Genomic DNA, 22,314 nt, shown 5'->3' with positions numbered 1-22,314 from the left:
TTGAAGCGATTAGTACCTTAGAACTAGAGAGATTCAGACGAATTTATTGTATTTTGGTCACCGTTATTGTCATAGAAGTGACCTGTTCCTGTGCGACTAAGCATGTAAGTTCAATAAATCTATTGTCTTTTTATCTGTGTTTATTTCATTTATATGTCTGCGTCTAGTCCAATAATAGGTAACTAGTTCGTAAGTCTCGAAGGTAAATGCTCCCAAAGGAATCTGATCTCGGGAAGATGACGATTGTTGTGTGCTACGCACCAACGATCATCTCTCCAACGGATGACCCCAGCTTCCAGGGATAGGCGTTGTAAGTTATGCCCTGGGGGCATATATGGTTGTTATGGAAGAGTTGCCCATATAATCTTCATAGAGGGTTCATTTGAATGAAAATTAAAATTTGTGAGAGTTAAAAGTTATTGGAGGACAGCTAGCCTCTCCCCGCACTCCATTTATTTTTTTTTCCCAGAGGAACTTCATGTACAAAAGATCGTCGTATAAACTTCAAAGGGGGCACATTCGACTGAAAATTAAGAGTTATAGCGCCTTTTTTAAGATCCAAAAGTGATGAGAGAGCAACTAACCTCCCAAGCCTTTTTTCCCCAAATACATCTGATGAAAAGCTTGAGGTGGCCTTTGTAAAAAATAGTTCAAAGATCATTCGACAAAAACTCCTTTATGTATGGCCATTTTGTTAAAAATATTCCAAAGATCAGATAAGAAAAACTCCTGTTTCGACAACCTCCCCCCAGGGTCCGCGGTCGGCGGTATGAGTATTGTTCAGGGGTCCTATATTGTTCTTATGATAGATATTCGCGTGTAAACTTCGGAGAAGGCTGAGATAATTGGAAAATGAAAGTTCTCGTTCACTTTTTAAGAACCCGAAGGGATCAGAGGCCAACTAGCCTCCCTCTCAACGCCCTTTTTTCCTTACAGATATCCGCTAAGAACTTTGAGAGAGCCATTTTTTTCAATATACTTCAAAAGTCTGATAACAAAAACTCTGGTATCGAAACAACCCTCTAAGGCCCGAGGGGCAGACAGTGTAAGCTATTTCCTGGGGCCGTATGTGGTTCTTAATGAAAGGAATGGCCATTTAAACTTCAGAGAGTTAATTTGAATGGAAATTAAAAGTTATAGTTCATTTTCTCAGAGTTATAAAAGATCGGAGGGCAACCAGGCCCTTCCGTCCTACATGCCTTTCGATTTATCGAATGGATAAACCCATCCGATAATAGTTCAACCATTCGATATTAAGACTCTGGGGTCGTAAAAGCCCACCAGGGTCAAGGGACATGCGTTCTAAGTTATACTCTGGGATATATAAGGTTCTTATAGAAGGTATTGCTCGTATAAACTTCAGAAAGGGCTCATTTCATTGAAAATAGACAGTTCTAGTTCACCTTTAAAGAGTCAAAAGAGACGGAAGACTAATTAGCCCCCCACCCCACCACCACCCTTTTTCCCCAAACCCATCCGATAAAAATTTTGAGATAGCCATTTTGTTAAAAATAGTTCAAACATCAGATAATAAAAACTGCGAGGTTGACGCAAACCCATTTTTACACTTTGATATTGTTACTTTGACACCAGATTTGGTACTTTTTTGAACATTTGATTTTTTTAAAGTTTGATTTTGAAATAAGGAATTTTTAAAAACTTGAAACTTTTTGCAATCAAAAACGAACAAAAACTAATTAACAAAAAATTTCCGAGACTTATGTTTTTAAGATAAAATTATAACTAATTTTAAAATTAAGATCATAATATACAAATACCTGTTGCAATTACAACTAAAAACGACCAGAAATTCCTATCAAAGATTAAATGAAATCCAAAACGAACATAAATTAAACGAACAATCAGAGCAAAAAAACGTACAACAATTAATGATATAAATGAATAAATATGTTTAAAGCGAGTAACGAGTAAATTAAATATGTAAATCAAACTTAAAAAGAATTTTTTTTTTATTTAAGCATAAATAAAACTTAAAAAGGACAGAAAGTAAATAAATAACCAATGAAAACAAACATACTATAGATATTAATGTAAATTAAAAAATAAATCTTAAAACGAGTGAAACTTAAATTGAATATACAAATCAAGTTTGATGTATCCAAACACTTGTTTGTAGTGAAACTATGTTTGTCTTGAACAACTTCAAAAAGAGCTAATAAATTAAACTGAATATTTGATGTATAATGATATTAATTGCTGAAAGCTCATTAGTTCAAACTGTTAGTATAATTTGAATGTTTATTTTCAATATTATGTACAAAAGAAAATATTCGTCATAAAATTGGTAGTGTAATCTGTAATCTATGTGTAACCTATTATATTTGAAAAGCTTTTTCACTTCTAAGAATTCTTTTGTGCCTATTCAAAGAGCTTGATGCAAAAAAGTTTTTTTTTTTGGATAACACTTTCATATATGCATGTTAGAATTAGAACTTAAAGTGACTAAGATCAAAATTTGTTATATATGCAATCTAAAGGGTTTTTCACCTGTACACCCTCATTCGATCTTATTTAAAGAGCCTTATTCAGAAAATCTTTTCTCATACATATTAAACTAAAAGCATTTTTCACTTGTATGTACTCGTTTATGTTTAGTCAAACAATCCTGCAGAGCAAATTTTTTCTTACATATATCACAGTAGAAGGGTTTTTCTATTGTATGCATTCGTCTAGTCAATTGACTAGACATTTGACATGTCTAGTCAAATGACCCGACTCAACAAAATTTTTCTTACATATATTACACTGGAAGGGTCTTTCACCTGTGTGCACTCGTTTATGACTAATCAGATTTTGCGACTGAGAAAACGTTTTCTTACATATATCACACTGAAAGGGTTTTTCCCCTGTATGTACTCGTTTATGTGTAGTCAAATTTGTCAACCGAGCAAAGGTTATCTTACATATATCACACTGGAAGGGCTTTTCACCTGTATGCACCTGTTTATGACTAATCAAATGTGGTAACTGAGTAAAAGTTTTCTTACATATAGTACACTGGAAGGGCTTTTCACCTGTATGCACTCGTTTATGTTTAGTCAAAGTTCCCGATTCAGCAAAAGTTTTCTTACATATGTCACACTGGAAGGGTTTTTCTCCTGTATGCACTCGTTTATGTTTAGTCAAATGTCCAGACACAGCAAAGGTTTTCTTACATATGTTACATTGAAAGGGTTTTTCTCCTGTATGCACTCGTTTATGTTTAGTCAAATCACCCGATCGAGTAAAAAATTTCTCACATACATTACACTGGAAGGGTTTTTCTCCTGTATGCACTCGTTTATGTCGGGTCAAAGCTCCAGAGTGAGTAAAGGTTTTCTTACATATGTCACACTGGAAGGGTCTTTCACCTGTGTGCACTCGTTTATGACTAACCAAATGTCCTGACTCAGCAAAGGTTTTCATACATATATCACACTGAAAGGGTCTTTCACCTGTATGTACTCGTTTGTGTCTAGTCAAATCTCCCAACTGAGCAAAGGTTTTCTCACATATATCACACTGGAAGGGTTTTTCTCCTGTATGCACTCTTTTGGGTCTATTCAAATTTTGAAACCGAGCAAAAGTCTTCTTACATATATCACACTGGATAGGAGTTGTTACTTCTAAAATTAGGAAATAAAATTAAATAAAAGTTACTTAACTATATTATACTGAGAAACATTGGATGATTGGGATTTATGCTTTAAAAATCTGTTTTGTTTCATAGAAATAATAGAAAATATTATTTAAAATTCAAGCAGGAGAAATATTTAACAGATAAAAGACTTAAAAATTTTTATAATCATAAGAAGTCTAACACAATATTAAGGACTTTGATACGTTTGATAGTCAACTCCCACTTTCGTTTCGTCATTCCCTCGTAGAAGAAAGGATTTTCTTTTTACTTTTTGCTTCCTTTATCTCTTATATTTTTTTTTTTACCTGAATTTAGGTTTTAGTTTCTTTTTTTTCTTTATTTTTTTTCTCTATTTAATTATACTACTGAAAATCTTTACAATAAAGTGGAACCTGATTTAGGTGAGGAGAAGGGGGCACGAACAACAAGGGGGGAAGACAATCTAAAAAGACAAAATAGTGAAACAAGAAAAACCTCCTGGAAAAAGAACTCCATATTTGTTTAATTTATACTTAACGTTTACGTAACTCAGTGCTAGTGAAAGAGGCCAACAAAAGTTTTCTAAGAGCTAAAAGCTCAACGTAATTAGTGTCGTGGCTTGTGCTAATTAACATATAACGGAATTAAGGATCAGTCAATTTAGGGCATTATCCTTAATAAGGTAAAAATCACCAACATAGCTCATTTACAATTAACTTTTATATTTTTACTTAATTAAGTTTTAGCTGGTGGCCGGTGTCAACCCCACCCCCCGGAAAATAAACCGTTGATTAGACTTTACAAAGTTGATAACTTTATTTGAGTTTTTGTTATTTATTTTCTGTCGGGGGTAGGAATGTTGGTGCTTGTGTATTATACGCCACTCACTCAAGTTTATGGTGAGTAAAAATCGAAAATGAACCGGTTTCTTTGTTAGTTTCTTCATTACTGTAAAAATTGTTTTCAGACTTCAAACTTTCAAAATACTTTACCCTCTCCCCCCCCTTCTGTGCAAATATATAGCCAAAATTTAGATATGCACTAATATATTTTCCATATATTATTTAACTTGTATTTGTCGTATCCTGCACTCAGCTGAAAGAAACTAACAAAGAAACCGTTTTGTTCTTGAGTTTTACACAGCATAAACTTGAGTGAGTGGTGTATAATGCATAAGTACTGAATATATATATATATATATATATATACACACACACATATATATATATATATATATATATATATATATATATATATATATATATATATATATATATATATATATATATATATATATATATATATATATATATATATATATATATATATATATATATATATATATATATATATATATATATATATATATATATATATATATATATGTATATATATACATATATATATGACATTGAAGTGGCTTGCTTGTGCGAAACTTGGTCCGCGTCTGACACATGCACGGTTATTTCCGGGTACGATGTGTATCTACTCCCAAGATTAAATAAGGACGGGGCCATTGTGAGTCATGGTGGCGGAGTTGGGTTTCTTTGCAAGTCTGCGATTCCGAATCGAGCCCGAAATATGCCTATCCCTAGGAAACCTGAGCACGAAGGTCTCTGGCTTTGGACAAAACCCCGATACTTACCAAAAGAAGCATCATCAATCATTTTTGGTGTAGTCTACTACCCACCAAGAGCATCATTCCGAAAGGAACTCGTACTCTACCTACAGTATTCGATTGACTACATAAGATCCCAATACCCATACGCTGCCATTCAGATCCTGGGCGACTTTAATGATTTAAAGGCTAGCTGGCTCTCAAGTTCACTCTCACTTACGCAAGTTGTTGAAGTCCTAACACGCCAGGAAAAAGTACTAGACCTCATCTTTACCAATATTGAAGAGTTCTATAATCCCCCCTACACTCTCCCCGCTATTGGTATGAGTGCCTACCTTACTGTAATATGGAAGCCTAGCAGAAAACCCCCTGACAGATCCCAGTCAGTGGTGAAGTACCGCACACGAACTCAAGAACAACTCCAAATTTACTGAGAGTGGCTAGCTAGGAAAAACTGGTCAAAAGTCCTTACTATGAAGAACGGCAACAATATAATGCAAGAGGTCACTGCTCAGCTTTTCCATGAATATGATGTAATGTTTCCCGAAAAGACAATCCTAGTCAAGTCACAAAATAAGCCATGGGTAACTAAAGAGATTAAGGATCTAATCAAATCTAGACATGAGCTCTATAAGTTGGGATATCAAGATGAGGCTAAAAACAGGCGCAATGTCATATGTCTGAAAATAAATAAATCTAAAAAGGAATTTGGTGCTCAAGTAGTTAACAAGCTTTGGAAGTCTAACCCCTCTAGATTCCACCAAAATGTCCAGAAGATTATGGGACGAAGTCAAAAGCAGCTGACAACCAACAGCTCTGATGATGAGCCTCTGAGCGCTGATATGATCAACACACATTTTTGAAATATTTGTCACACACATCCACCTCTTGACTAGATAGCTGAAAATGGACCCATTGAACAAATTCCAATCCTTCGCCTCCATGAAGTATGCGAGACGCTCAAACGCCTGGACCCCAGAAAGAGTAGTTACCCTCTAGAAGTTCCTATTGAGTTGATAGCTCATTGCTCTGAGGATCTTAGTCATGTTTTGGCTGCCTGCTTCAATCAATGTCTAATAGATGGTACATTCCCGGGTTGCTTCAAGACAGCCTATATAACTCCCATTCCTAAAATAAAACAACCCCTCACACCTAACGATTTGCACCCGATTTCAAAAACCCCGTGCCTTTCCAAAGTGTTTGAGGGCTTTATCTATGAATGAGCTTGTACTTGGTGGTTCTTTGTTTCCTCACAGAGACGTACACAAGTACTCTTGGACATAACCAGACGGAATGACAAAAATCAGATTGATCACTGCCTAATAAGCAGAAAATGGAAATCGAGTCTACAAGATGTTCAGGCCTATAGAGGAGCTGACAGATCGGATCAAAGCCTAATGATATCCAAACTCCGTCTAAAATCAAAGAATATATGCAGCAAAAGAACAGGCCTAAAACATGTTTTCAACTCTGAGAAACTCCAAGACGAGACATTAATACAAGCTTTTACAATGGAGCTATACAATAGATTTGTAGCTTTATCCATACCAGAGGAAGCTGAATGTAAAATAGTATGGGAAGCCTTGAAGGAATGCTACCCCGAAATAGCTATATCAACCCTGGGCTTTCGTAGTAGCCCTAAAGACCAGTGGCTGTCCGAGAAAAATTGGCAACTAATAGATGAAAGAAAAAAGATGGGACTGTCTGTCCTCCAAAACAAGTTCCTGATTGTCTTGTTTTCCAAAACGAGCAGTATAGAACTTTTGGCAAAGTGTCAAGAAAAATGCACAGACTGATAAGCAAAACTTTCAAGAGCGTAAAGAATTAGAGGCAGAAAAAGCAGCAAAAACATAACACTCGATAACTTTTTACAGAGTCACCAATGATATCATAAAGACACGACTGACAAACAGAGACGGCCCTGTCAGCGATCCATCGGGGGTGCTGGTGAAAGAACAAAGTCCAGTCAATGAACTATGGGCTAATAATCTCAAAAGTTTACGAAATAGACCCGTCCTATACAGCCTCCCGACATTCTTGAGGTTCCCATCTTCTTCCGGAAGATCAGCACGGATCCTTCTTCGGGCAGTGAGATATAAGAAGCAGCAAAGACATTGAAAAACAGGAAAACTCCGAGACTGGACCGCAAATCTTCAGACATGATACAGGTATCAATATCCTCATGTATCTCCATTTGGTCTTTACTCTTCACTCGGATTTGGACATTGGCCAAAGTACCATCAGACAGGAACCGCAGCACACTCATCAGGATATTCAAAAAAGAAGAAGCTACCTAGCCAGACAACTGGCAGGATATAAGTTTACCGTCAATGCCTGGGAAGATCCTCTCACATACTAACCTACAGAAGATCCGAACACAACTTGGTCATCACTTCCGAGACGAACAGTATGGCTTTCGTCCAAATTGCTCACGTTCACACCTTATATCCATGCTTAGACTTCTTAGTGAAGAAAGCAGGGAGCGGTGTTCGAAGATTTATATAATCTTTGTGGATTTCAAATTAACCTTCAACTCCGTAGATTGTGAAATCCAATGGAAGATTCTCATCCACTATGGAATCTCTGAAGAAATAGTGACGATTATTTCCACCATGTATTTGCATGGCGAAAGTTAAGTCAAGAAACTAGAGGGTCAAACTCATTTCTTCCGCATTTTTTCAGGAGCAAAACAGGGGTGCTTTCTATCGCCATTACGTTTTGTAATAATAGCGGAACAAAGGGACAGAAGGCATAAGATGAGGCCCCGAAGTCCAGGTCATTGATATTGACTTTGCAGACGACTTAGCAGTGCTTGAATCAAGCAAAAAGCAGCTTCAATAATTACTTAACAAGGTCACGGTAAAGGCAAACCATCTTGGCCTACATTTGAATTCTGAGAAAACCAAACATGGTGACTAGTGAACTCTCCTCTGTCCATTAAATGTGGCGACCAAAATGTTGAACAATTGTCCAGTTCAAATATTTGGGAAGTATCATTGAGAACACCAGCTCGATAGTGAAAGAAATACTCACCAGAATAGGACAGGCAAATGGTGCCTTCAGTAAACTACGTCAAGTATGGAGATCTCAGAGATTTTGTCAGCGCCTGAAGCTACGCCTTTTCAACAGCAATGTTATGCCAATACTACTCTACGCAGCAGGAACATGGCACCTGAATCATAAACAAGAAGGAAGAATCCTGGTTTTTGAAAACTCGTGTCTTCGTAGAATGTTGAATATCCACTGGTCACAGAAGGTGACAAACCAGTTCATCCGAGAAATGACGCGACAACCTCTAATAACTGACATCATTAGAGTCAGAAGGTGGACAATATTTGGAACGTCCTACGTCTGGATAACCATAGATTCCCAAAACCCGCTTTACACTGGCAACCACCAGGAACTCCTAGCCGGGAAAGACCCGAAAACACTATGTTTGTTTTGTAATATTTGAATGCCGAAAAAAACTTTGTAGATAGAGCTGTAGGTAAGGATTTAAGAGAAGAACAAAAGGACGTTAGGGACGGAAGAGGATGTGTCGACCCAATTTTCACTCTTAGATTAGTAATTGAGAGGTTATTGAGTTATCGAGCCCCTTTAGTCCTCAATCTTATATATTATGAGCAGAGGTTTGCTTTAAACGATAAAAGGGCTATAGCGAAGGTCCTAGCTTTGTAGGGTATACCAGATAAATCTTTGAAATTATTATTTAATATGTAAGACTATTAACTTTAAAAAGAAAATTATTAAAAAGAATTTTTTCGAATAAAAGTAAAGGCCATAATAAACTCAAGATAAGCAGAAATAAAAATATATGGCAATTCAAACTCAAAACGACAAGAAATTACTATTAAAGAATAAATGACACCCAAAACGCAGAGAAATTCAATAAACAATCATAGCAAAGAAACCTACAACAGGTACTAACATAAATAAATAAATAAATCTTAAAACGAGTAAAATTTAGACTGAATATGCAAATCAAGCTTAAAATGAGTAAAAATCACTACAAAAAAGGGTTAAACCTTTTGGGTCATTGGCACTTTACTGAAAACTATATGTGTCTTGAACAGTCTTGGAAAGAACTAATAGACTAAAATAAAATATTTGTAATATAATTCGTTTTCAGACATAGATAAATAGCCCAAATAAATACGTTGAAGTGATTAGTCTTATGTAAGGGAGTAAAAAGAGCATGGCAAAGGCTATAAGAGAGCACAGAATCAAATAGAGAAAGTAAAACAGGTCCCAGATGAAAATTATGCTGATGATCTGACTGTCCTAGTTGAAAAATTAAGCAAAATCAACGATTGTTTTTAGGTTCTGAGAATTACGGGTGCAAAAATGAGTTTGAAAATTAATGCTAAGAAGAATAAATTACATTGAATAAAAATTAGTGAGGATGAAGAGTAATAGTGGGTAAGGAGAAGATGGATCAAATGGATAGCTTCACTTAATTATTTTTTATCATAGGCAGAGCTATAGCGCTGCCCATGATAATATAATTTGTACTTTACTGAAAAAATTCTTTTAAATGTTTTCATTTTTATGGCCTTAAGAAATCAAAAATTCATATAAATATCAGCATATGTATCAGGAATAAATATCAGCATATGTATTAAACTGACAATGCACATTGTTTTTCAGTAAATTTATTTGAATTTTTCAGTAAAGTACAAATTATAGTCTGGCGTTTAGAAAGCATAGGGTTTTAGAACCCAAGTCATATTAATTTATGCTCGTTTTGAGTTTGACTCTGTTATTTATTTTAATTTCTGTTTGTTTTGGGTTTCGTTTAGTTATTGATTTGTGGTAGTTGTACGCTTGGTAGATTATTTCATTTTATTTTTGTTCATTTTTGCTTTAATGGTGTTCTTTACTTTTTTTTGAATAACTTGTTTTGTGGAAAAACTTTTTTATTTTAATTTATTATTAGTAAAGATGGTGGATGCAATAAAAATGTTAAGGTAAAATAGCCAAGGCCCAGGGTGTTTTTAAGAAAACAAAAAAATCGGAAGAACAGAAAGATATGCCTGCAAGCAAGGATTAGAATATAGGAGGCTACAATGATTAATATGGTCGAACATGGCTCTGAAATGTGGGAAATACTAAAACAGAGGAAGATTTGTTGGATTGTTTCGAGAGAAATTATCTATATTCTTTTGGGAACCCGTCTGACTCAACGTATTTCGATCAGCAAGCAAAACGAGAAATCTGGTTCAATCCACGTTTAATTTATTAGGAAAAAGTATTTCTTTTCATTGAATTTTAAATTTCTTGTTTTCAAATTTATTCCTCAATTAAGGAGGATATAATATATATACTTTCTTGCTTAGAAAATTTCAAGGCTCTAAAATCTTCCTCTTTTTCTAGGTATTTTTAATCAGTCTTGTAGTTCGTTTAACAGTAGGCTGCCCAGTGAGACCTCAAGATCATTTAGCGAAGGTCAAAAATCTGAATAAGCCAAATGAGCCTGAGAAGTCCGAATAAGGCGAAACTGTCGAATTATTTGTACCGCATTGTTTTACCACTATGAATTTTTTTTTTGTGTTCGTCTTTTTCTTCTTATTAAGTTATTTGTGTTTTCGTATGAGAAGTTCAAGCAAAAAATTTTGGTTGATCAATTAGGAAAGTAATTCACAATTTTCCTTAATTTTGGAACCAAAATTAGTTATGTCTAGCTCCAGAAGAGCTGCTAAAGCTACTGCGTAGTAACTTCCAAGCTTTTGAAAATACTACTCACGCTGTATAATGAGTAGTGCCCCACTAAAGTTTTTACCTTGATCAGCAATAGATGTGGAGCAGAATTCTTGAGAGTCGGGTTCAAGCTTACATGGTATCGAAATGATGGAAAAAGTACTTATCGGGCCAACTTCAAGTTTGGGAAAAATAGAAGGATCTGAACTGTCACAATGGTTCTTAATGTCACTTGGTAAAGCATCACTAACTTCTAAAAAAAAAAAAATTATAACGGATATAAAGAAATTTCGACAATAATGTACGAAAATTTTATATAGAGATCCCCCAAACAATTATAAAACAGACTCCAACAGCACAAAAGAGTAACAAATTTTTCCTTAAAGAATAAACTTTCGATTCAGCAAACAGCGTACTATCTATATGATCTTCCAAGCCATAATAAGATGTATTGATAATAGTTATTGATAACTTATTGATAATAGTTTCGGGATATTACAATATTTTGAAAAAAAAATATGTAGAAGTTAAGTTATTTAACAGAGTTAATCAATTTAACTAAGTTAATTAGTTTTTTTTAACAAGCAACGAAAAAGTAAATTGATGAAAAAAAATTCATAACAGATTCTTTACAAAAAAATAGGTCAGAAGCTTTAATACTATCAAAATTAAAGATCACGAACTTGTGCATAATCAGTCTCATACCAAGTTTGAATTCAGCATATCAATATATAATAAACTTTAGAAAAACTCAACGAGTGCGTTAGCAATGCAAAAGATTAATTAAATTCATCAAACCCAATAGTTTTTTTTAGCTTTAGCTCATTATAATCAATTGAATCAAGGTCCTAAGCTACGGAAGATTTTTCAATGATTTTCAAAATTTTCAACACGAGCCCCCGGGCTCTTGGAGGTTGTGTCAACCCTGGAGCTTTGTTATCTAATCTTTGAACAAACCTTAACAAAATGTACATCTCCAAATTTTGATCAGATACATTTGAGAGAAAGAAGGCGTGGCGGGGGGGGGAAGAGAATGGTCCCGTCAATCATTTTTAAATTTTAAAAAGGGAGATCAGAAATTATGATTTCCAGTCGAATGAGCCCCCTTCAAAGTTTATAGGACCACACTTTCTACATGAAGTACCGCAGGAAAAAAAAAACTATTGAAGCCTTATGACCTTTACTATAGGCAATGATATAGTATTGGTTCTGATGACATTGTTGTGGTTCGTACTTAATCAGGAGTCAAGAGGGGTTACTTGCTATGCCCATCTATAGGACTGTTTTGATATATTTTGTCCTAAAGAACACTGCAAAGACTATAGAAGAGCCTGGAACAAAATAGAAAAAGTAAAACTTGTCCAAGACATTAAATTATGCTGATGATTTGACTGTCCTAGTTGAAAAAGTAAGCATAATGAATCATTCTTTTCTTTTAGGTTCTGAGAATTACAGGAGTAAAAACAAGTTTAAAAATAATTATTAAGGACAAGAAGTTATATTGAACCAAAACTAGTGTAAGTGAAGAGTACTGGGTAACAAGAAGATGGATCAAAAAGATAGTTTCACTTACCTAAGTATTATCATAGGCAGCGCAATAGCGCTGCCTAAGTAAAGAACGATGTAACAATGTATTTTTTTTCTGCACCAGGGCACTTCGTAACGAGGGAGTTGTCGTAGAAACTTCGAAAAGGGCTCTTTCGATTGGAAATTGGAATGGCTAGTCCCCTTTCTAATAGTAAAAAGTGATTGGAAGGCAACTAACACCCTTCCTACACCTACCATTCCCCCAAACACATCCAATAAAAAATTTGAGATAGTCATTTTCTTCAACGTATTTGATTTCCATATAGAAATTATATTTGTAAGGAGGATCCTTAATCCCCCCCAGAGACCTCAGGGCAGAGGTTGCAAGTTAAGCCCTGGGACATAAAGGATTTCAATAAAAATTTTTGTCCCATAAACTTCAAATAGGGCTCATTCGGTTGACATTTCAAAGACCTAATGCCCTTTTTAATAATAAAGTGATTGGAGGGTAACTAACCACCCTCTCACGCCCACCTTCCCCCAAATCTATCCCATAAATAATTTGATATAGCAATTTTGTTCAACGTAGTTTAAGGTTCTGTAAACTATATCTGTGTGTATGAAGGCCACCCCAGGCCCTCCGGTCATCGATTGTAAGTTTTGCCCTGGGGGCATATAAGGTGTATATAGAAAGCGTTGTCGTAGAAACTTCAACAGGGTTCATTCGGTTGGAAATTGAAATGGCTAGTGCCCTTTTTAATAGTCGAAAGTGATTGCAAGGCAACTAACACCCCTTCTACGCCCACCATTTCCCCAAACACATCCAATCAAAAATTTGAGATAGCCATTTTGTTCAACGCAGTTGAAAGTTCTGGAAATTATCTATTTGCCCAGGACACTCCCTCCACAGTCTTCAGAGCAAGGATTATAAGCTATGCCCTGGGGGCATGTAAGGTTTTTATTGAAATCTTTGTCATAGGACCTTGAAAAAGGGATCGTTTCTTTAGAAATTCAAAGGAATAGTGCCTTTTCAATAGCCAAGAGTTATTAAAGGGAGACTAACCCCTTCTCACGCCCACCATTTCCCCAAACAAATACAATCGAAAGTTTGAGATAGCTGTTTCGTTCAACGTAGTTGAAAGTTCTGGAAATAAAGTCTTTGAGGATGAGAACCACCCCAAACCCCTCAGGACAAGGGCTGTAACTTATACCCTGGGGGCATATAAGGTTTATGGAAAGTATTTTCTTGCCAACTTCAAAAAGGGCTCATTCGATTAAAAATTCAAAGGGCTAATATTCTGGTAATAGTCAAAAGTGATTGGAGGAGAACTGATCCCCTCTCACACCCACAAATTTCCCAAACACATCTAATCAAAATCTTGAGATAGACATTTTGTTCAACGTAGTTGAAAGATCTGGAAATGCTCTTTTTCAGGATGAAACTCCCCCTACAGCCCTCGGCGCAAGGTTTGTAAGTTATGCCCTTGGGGCATATAAGGTTTTTTATAGAAAGCGTTGTAAAAACTTCAAAAAGGGCTCACTCAATTGGAAATTGAAAGGGCTAGTGCCCTTTTAAATAGTTGAAAGTAATTGGAGGGCAACTAACTCCCCTCTCACGCCCACCATTTCCCCAAACACAGAAAATCTAAATTTTGAGATATTCATTTTGTTCAACGAAGTACAACGTTCTGGAAATTAGATCTTTTAGGATGACAACTCCCTCAGAGCCCTAAGGGCAAGGGTTCTAAGTTATACCTTAGGGGCATATAAGATTTTTATAGAAAGTGTTGTCGTAGAAACTTCAAAAAAAGCTCATTTGATTGGAAATTGGAAAAATTCTTCAACGTAGTTGTATGTTCTGGAAATTATGATCTTTAGGATGACAACCCCCCCCCCCAAACCCCGCAGGGGCAAGGGTGTAAATTGTGCCCTGGGGGCATATAAGGTTTTTATAGCAGGCATTTTGGTAGAGACAACAAAAAGGGCTCCTTCGATGGGAAATTGAAAGGGCTATTGCCCTTTTTAATGCCGTTTGCACAAGTGATATTTTTTTTCGAAAAGCATCAATCTTTCCTCGTAAGGTAAACACGTCCTTATGTTGCCCTTGCAAAGATATGTTTAATTCATTTAACAGAGACAAATTTTTTGCCAGATATGCCAGCTTGGTTACCCGCTCATCATTGGACAAGAGTCTTTGAAATTTCTGATTATTTTGTTGGTATAAAAATAATCTATTATTTTCACGCTAGATGAACAGTCGGATCAGTATTTTCCCCCTCCATAGCCATCTTACCTCAAAGTGAAGATGAAAGTGAGTATACTGGCAACCCATTTCTTCATAGAGCATTTCTAATATCCGAGAATTCAGAGCTTTATGTCTGATTCCATCACAATTTTTATAGCATTGGACACAATAACTCTTGAACAATCTCCCGTCAGGTTTGCAGCACCGTCCCTACAAATGCCAGTAAATTTGTTCCATTCAGTTTTGTTATTCAGAAAATAACTATCAAGTGCTTTAAAATCTCAAAGCTAGTTGTTCTGTCCAGCAAGTTCAGCGAGCAAAGAAGTTCTTCTTGTAATTCTCCCTGAAACTCAACCCTTACAATACAATCGAGAAGTGCTTTGTTAATGACGTTTATATATTCATCAAGTTAAATTGAACAATATGGTGCACTTTTTACCCTTTTTATTACTTTATTTTGAGTATATTAAGCCGTATTTTTTAACTGCGCCCTTATAGCACAAAGGAGAGTGTTTTGTTACTGACGTTTATAGATTCATCAAGTTGAATTGAATAAAATTGTTTATTTTTTAACATTTTTATAAACTGATTTACAACATCTTCAGCCGTTTCTTTTTTCAACTACGCCTAAAAGTGAAAGCAAACATAGGAATCAACTTCAGTCTTTGGATAGCCTATTTTCCCAAAACAACTTAACAGGCTTCTGACACGCACGGTTTGATTAAATTTTCTCCTATCCTATGTGACTATTTATTCTGCGAAATTTGGAATGATATCAAGTAGAAAGACGTTAATAGGGACTTGTCTTTAGCAACCATATTTCTTACAACCCCTATTTACTTTTTCATACCTTCATGCATTGTTTGAAAATATTCAAGTGGTTTGTCAACTGAATTTGGGTGTTTTGATTCCAAGTAAATTTTTAAGCTTTGACGGTTTCATCGTTAAATAAAATTTCATGACAAATAACACAAAGAGGCCTTGGATCCAGCTTTCTACCAGTTTCTTGAACAAATCCAAATTTTAGGTAATTTGAATCATATTTTCTTGATTTTCTTTTTGCCTCCTTTTTGAATGTTCTTGTAATGTTCTCTGACGGGGACTGTGGATGCTTTGCTAAGTATTATTCACTGATCAGCTTACTTTGTTACTATTTTCATCGCTTTATCTTTACTTTTTCCAAAGAAGTCCAAAGCATTCACTTGCATTTTCTCACTTGCCTTTTCTCACTCAAGTTTTTTAGGAAAATCCATTAAATAAATAATTTTGAAAGAGATAGCTGCACAGTTCACATGTTTCAAATCCGGAATTCGGGCTGCAGAAACCCGAAACTTATATTTCCTATAGGAACTAAACTAATACTTGAGACTGGGTTAAAAATTGACACAGAATGAAATTTTTTCGCAAAAATAGAAAGCCAAGCGGAAATGCATCCTGTCCTAGGTGTATGCTCATTCAAAAATGTACAGCAGTAGAAATAGCTAAATGTATCTTTAAATATATAACTTTTAAAGTTATAATCCTCAATTTTGTTTTTTTTTGCTTTCATGAAACATAAAAAAGAGAAATTTGTCAATAATTTTCCATTTTCTTCTTGGACCACCTTAATATTTTAATAGACCATCTGTGGTCCATGAACCATAGGTTGGCAATCATTGCTTGAGATAGACCAAGTTACTTGGTTTTCTCTTTTTATTTCAACATATTTGAATTCATTGAAAATAATACAAGATTTATTAGTTTAGTTGCATATATTTTAATCAAAACTTTTAGATTTTCATTTTTCAGTGACAATGGCTGTTCTTTACTTACGATTTGTTAGTATGAGCTGTTTTACACAAGGTTCGCATGAATGTGAAAAGGGGAGATATAAAATAAAATTACTTATAGGGTCATAATATCCACGGTTTTAAAGGTAAACTCCCCTAGAAGCTTCAGCCCCACAAAATTTTATTTGGGCCTTTGATCGGCTAAAAGAGTCAACAACCATTTAAACCAACCGTCTGGTCAATTTACACCGAATTTTATAAGATTCCGTAAAAGCAACATTCCCTTTACTATCATCGGCTCCAGCCCCCAATATGTTGTTTAATGTATTTTCCAATCACCTCTATTGTGGTTTTTCTAGCAAAATACCCAGGGAGGCTAAAATCGTAGCATGCAATTTGTAGTTTTTTAGTTGAAGGCTACTTTTCTCTTCTTCGTAATGGTATCAACCCCTTACTTTTCTCTCCCTGTTTTATTCTTGTTTCGTCTAATGAGTATTTTCAAATATCTAACCGTTTCCAATCTAGATTCATTAGTCTGTAGAGGAACCTTTTCCAAGTATCTTAATCAGATAGGTCAGCAGTATTCTTTTAAAGTTTTCTTCAAGTACTCTGCGTCATCAGTCGGCAAGTTTTCAGACGCATTTTGTGCTTTACGATTTAAGTTGAATTTAATTTTCGTAACCCAGTCTCATTCCCATCTACGGTTTAATTCAGTGTTTTTTCCGCAATTGGAGATATACAAATGTACATCTTCGTTTTCCAACATTGGTTGAAGGATTACCGTATGCATTAGATCTAGTGTGGGACCAAAAATAAAAAGTCAGGAAGTAAAATTGGTAAAACATGTTAAAATAAGGTACTCCCTAGGATGTATAGGGTAAAGTTGGTGTTTTAGAGTTGCCTTGTAGCTATAAAAACATTTGAACGCTTCTTTTGACATCACTTACATCTTTTAGTGAAATTTATAATGAATCTGATTTTCATCGGCTTAAAAAAGGTAATCCTCCTTCATCTAGTTTCACCTAGATAGTTCAAACTATCTATAACATAAAGGGCATCTCAAAATGATTATGGGACACATAAGGGGAAAAGAGGGCATGGGGGAGAGGGCTAGTTGTCCTCCGATCCCTTCTCACTCTTAATACGGGCACTAGAATTTTCAATTTGCCATCAAATGATCCTCCTCCAAAGTTTATACGACCACCCGATCTGAAAACACTTACTTGTCTCAGGGTATAACTTTCAGCATGTGCCCCCAGGCTCTGGAGGGGTTGTGTTAACCCTGGACTTTTTTTTATCTGATATTTGAACTATCTTTAACACAATGGGTTAAACTGGAAGCATTTGGGGAAGAGAGAGCATGGGGGAGGACCAGTTATCCTCAAATTACTTCTCACTCTTAACACGAGCACAAAAATTTCAATTTCCCATCAAATGAGCCCCCTCCAAAGTTTATAAGACTACCCCTTCAATAAAAACCTTATATGTCCCAGGGTATAACTTTCAACACGTTCCCCCAGGCTCTGGAACGGTTTTGTCGACCCAAAAGTTTCTGTAATCTGATCTTTGATATATTTTGGTTGCCTATAGCTTTTGAATCTTAAAAGAGAAAATGAGCTTTCAATTTCCCATCAAATGAGCCCCCTCCAAAGTTTATGCGACCAAACCTTCCATATCAACCTCATATGCAACCTGGGAATAACTTTCAACAAGTGCTTACGGGCTCTAGGGGATTTTGTTGACCCCAGAGTTTTTATTTGGTTTATGAACTATGTTGAACTAAATGGCTATCTCAAAGTTTTGATTGGACCTATTTGAGGAAAAGAGGCCGTCAGGAGGGTGGGGGGCAAGTTGCCCTCCAATCCCTTTTTCATTTTTTAAAATGGCACTAGAACTTCTGATTTCCAATCGAATGACCCCCCTCCCAAGTTTATAAGACCACACTTTCCATATGAAGTGCTCTGCAAAAAACAAAATTGAAGGCTTATGGCCTTTTCTATAGAATAAAATAAAACATTACCTCTGTTGCTGTGGATCGTACTTAATCAGGAGTCAAGCGGGGTTACGTTTTATGATCATCTATACGGATCAGTTTGATGGACTTTGTCCAGAAGAACACCGTAAAGACCATAAACGAGCAGGGAATCAAATAGTGAAAGTAAAACTTGTCCCAGACATAGATTATGCTGATGATTTGACTGTCCTAGTTGAAAACGTATGCAAAATGAAAGATTTTTTTGAAATTCTGAGAGTTAAGGGTACAAAAATAAGTTTCAAAATTAATGTTATGGAGACTAAGTTATATTGAATAAAAATCAGTGAAAGTGAAGAGTAATACTTGGTAACGAGAAGATGAATCAACCAGTAGCTTCACTTACCTAGGTTTTTTCCAGATAAATTATTAACAGATTCTTTTGGGGACCCGTCTGACTGACTGTATTTCAATCAGAAAGCTGTAAAAAGAATGTGGTTCTATCTAGATCTTAATTATTTGGAAAAAGTATTTCTTTCTTTCAGACTCTTCTTAATTATTTCTTTCCATTTCTTTTCATCAACTTTCAAATTTCTTGATTTCAAAGTTATTCAATTGTTTTTTTCTCAATAGAGGAGGATAAAATACAAAGCTCGCAAAAAAATTTCAAGGCTTTAAAATCTGTTTTTCTTATTAAGTTATTTGTGTATTCATTTAAGAAGTTCCAGCAGAACATTTTTTATGATGAATGACGAAGACAATTTGCCGTTTTCCTTAATTTTGGGAACTAATTAGATGGCTTAATACGAGCGCGTATTTATGAATTCAGTTAGGAGGAGGAGCATCAAAATAATTTCGGTTCTGAAGAGCTACTAAAATAATTTTCGGGTGTGGGGGAGTTAAGATTGTTTTTTGTTTTTTTTTAACTGCGTTTAAAGACCATTTTATAAATCCAATAAATCTTTTGGAAATGAATTTCAAACGTAGTGTTCGCTTACCCCTAGGCAAGACCTTGGTTGATACTGAATAGTACTTATCTACCTGGTCTAATAATGGGGCTCTATTTTGTGAAGAAATTCCCATTCTCCCTTAGCCTTTAATTTCAAGTGTCCACTGATGGAAATATTTTTTTCTATTTTTTTTTTCTTCTTTTTTTGACTTGATCCCTATACAATTATTCAAAATTGGAGGCTCCAAGCTTTTGAATATGCTAATCAGACTGTAATAAAAGCAGTGTCCCACTCTGAAATTGTACCTTGATCAGTAATAGATGTGGAGCTAAATTCATGAGAGTCAGGTCCAAGCTTGCATGATATCGAAATGCTGAGGAAAGTATCATTGGGCCAACTTCAAGTTTGGGAAGCATAGGAGGGTCTAAACGGTCAACCTGCTTCTTAATGTCACTTGGTAAAGCATCACCAGCTTCTAAAAACATAAAATTAAATGGGATATAAAATAATTTCGACAAAAATGTACATACATTTGACGAAAAGAGTATTCTGCAAATTCAGGCAAAGATGTAATTCAAAAAAACAAAGTAATGCAAATAGAACATATTTTTCTTTAAGAGATTTTCACATAAACAGATCTCCAAACAATTGGAAAACAAACTCCAGAAAGTGCAAAACTGCAATAGATTTTACCTTAAAGAATAAACTTTCAATTCAGCAGCAGCTTAATCACTGTATTTTTGCTCTATCGCTGGACGCTCTATTTGACCTTCCACGCCATTATAAGATATTTAACGAAACAGAACTGATTGATTGTTGTTTTGGGATATTGCAATTTTCGAGAAAAAAAATAAAACAATTATTTATACGTTAATTAGTATAAACAGAGAAGGAAAAGTAAAATGACTAAATCAAATTTATAACAGTTTATTTAGAAAAGATAGGTTAAAACCAGTAATACATTCGAAAAGGAAGAAGATCAAGGAATTTTGCTTAATTTGCCTCACATAAGTTTGAATTTAACAGATCAAGATATAATAAACCTTAGAAAAAGTCAACGAGCTTGCTGCATTAGCAACGCAAAAGATTAATTCCATTCATCTAACCCAATAATTTTCTAAGCCTTTCGCTCTTTATAACTAATTAAACCTAGATCCTAAGCTACAAAAGAGTTTTCAATAACTTTCAAAATTATGCCCCTGGGGCAAAATTATCAACACGTGCCCTGGACTCTTGGGGGTTGTGTCAACCCTGGAACTTTGTATTCGATCTTTGAACTATCCTTAACAAAATGGCCATCTTAAAATTTTGATCAGATATATTTGGCAGGAAGATGGCGAGGCGGGGGGGGGGGGGTGTTACCCTTAAATCATTTTCATTCTTAGAAAGGGTACAGTAAATTTCGAATTCTAATCAAATTAGCCCCCACAAAAGTTTAAAAGACCATACTTTACATATGAAGTACCTCTGGGGGAAAAAAAAACATTGAATCCTTACTACCTTTACTATAGGCACCGATATAGTATTGCCTCTGATAACATTGTTGTGCTTCGTACTTAATCAGGAGTCGAGCGGGGTTACGTTCTATGCCCATCTATACGGATTGTTTTGAAAGATTTTGTCCTAAAGAACACTGTAAAGAGTATAGGAAAACATGGAATCAAGTTGAGAAAGTAAAAATTGTTCCAGAAATAGATTATGCTGATGATTTGACTGTCCTAGTTGAAAACGTAAGCATAACGAAGCATTTTTTTTAGGGTCTAAGAGTTACAGGTGTAAAAATAAGTTTGAAAATAAATGCTAAGAACAATAAGTTATATTGAATAAAAATTAATGAAAGTGAAAAGCAATTCTGGGTAAGGAGAAGATGGATCAACGAGATAGCTTCACTTACCTAGGTATTACTGTTACTAAAGATGTGGGATGCAATGAAAATGTTAAGGAAGAAAAGCCTCAGCCCAGGTTTTTTTTTACAAAAATGAAATATATTTGGAAGAATAGCAAGATATGTCAGCAAACCAAGATTAGAATGTTGGAGGCTACAGCAATAACAGTGATCGAGAATGGTTCTGAAATGTGGGCGTTACGAAAAACAAAGAAGGACTTGTTAGATTTTTTTCAGAAAAATTATTAACACATTCTTTTGGTCACCCGTCTGACTGAATGTATTTGAATCAGAGATCTGTATAATAAAATTGGCTCATTCCAGATCTAAATTATTCAAAAAAAAATCCTTCCTTTCCGTTTCTTTTCATCAAATTTCTTGATTTCAAAGTTATTCAGTTGGTTCCTCGCAATGGAGAAGGACATGACACAAACACTTAGTTGGTTAAAAAATACCAAGGCTCTAAAATCTTACTCCTTTTCTAGGTACTTTTCTTCATGCTTGCATATCGTTTATTTGTTAACCAGTAGCAGCCTATTTCTGTGCTCATTTTTTCTTCTTTTCTTCCTTATTAAGTTATTTGTGTTTTCGTATAAGAAGTTCAAGAAGAATGTTTTGTAGGGAAAACCAAGATAGAATAGCCTTATCCCAAGGTGTTCTAACAAAAATAAACTATTTTTGGAAGAACAGAAAGATAAGCCTGCAAACAAAGATTAGAATATTGGTGGAAACTGTTAACAGACTCTTTTGGGCACCCGTCCGACTGATTGTATCTCAACCAGAAAGCTATAATTGCGCGGTACGAAAGACGGAAGAGGATTTGTTAGATTTTTTCAGAAAAATTTTGAACAGATTCTTTTGGGCACCCGATAGACTGACCGTATTTTGATCAGCAAACTGTACGGAAAATTTGGTTCTATTCAGATCTAAATTATTTGAAAAACACATTTCTTTCCGTTTCTTTTCATTAAATTTCAGATTTCTTGACTTCGAAGTTATTTAGTTGAGTTTCTCTCAATGGAGAAGGATATA

General features: G+C 35.1%; 2 protein-coding genes across 2 annotated transcripts in view; one reads left to right on the top strand and one right to left on the bottom strand.

Annotated features, from left to right (window-relative positions):
* LOC148944015 (uncharacterized) overlaps positions 1-22,314 on the top strand; it is a 127,740-nt gene that overhangs the window by 71,688 nt on the left and 33,738 nt on the right. The gene's annotated exons all lie outside the window — the stretch shown is intronic.
* LOC148944016 (uncharacterized) lies at positions 2,695-5,136 on the bottom strand. Its single transcript, XM_089101761.1, has 2 exons — positions 5,109-5,136; positions 2,695-3,626 (listed from the first exon to the last, which is right to left on the bottom strand). The coding sequence occupies exons 1-2, from the start codon at positions 5,134-5,136 to the stop codon at positions 2,695-2,697; spliced, it is 960 nt and encodes a 319-aa protein (XP_088957887.1).

This window comes from Artemia sp. Qi Xiang Cuo, chromosome 15 (assembly GCF_049724085.1).
Source record: "Artemia sp. Qi Xiang Cuo chromosome 15, ASM4972408v1, whole genome shotgun sequence".
In the NCBI taxonomy this organism is placed as follows: Eukaryota; Metazoa; Arthropoda; class Branchiopoda; order Anostraca; family Artemiidae; genus Artemia; species Artemia sp. Qi Xiang Cuo.
This window is presented reverse-complemented; position numbering and strand designations above follow the sequence as displayed.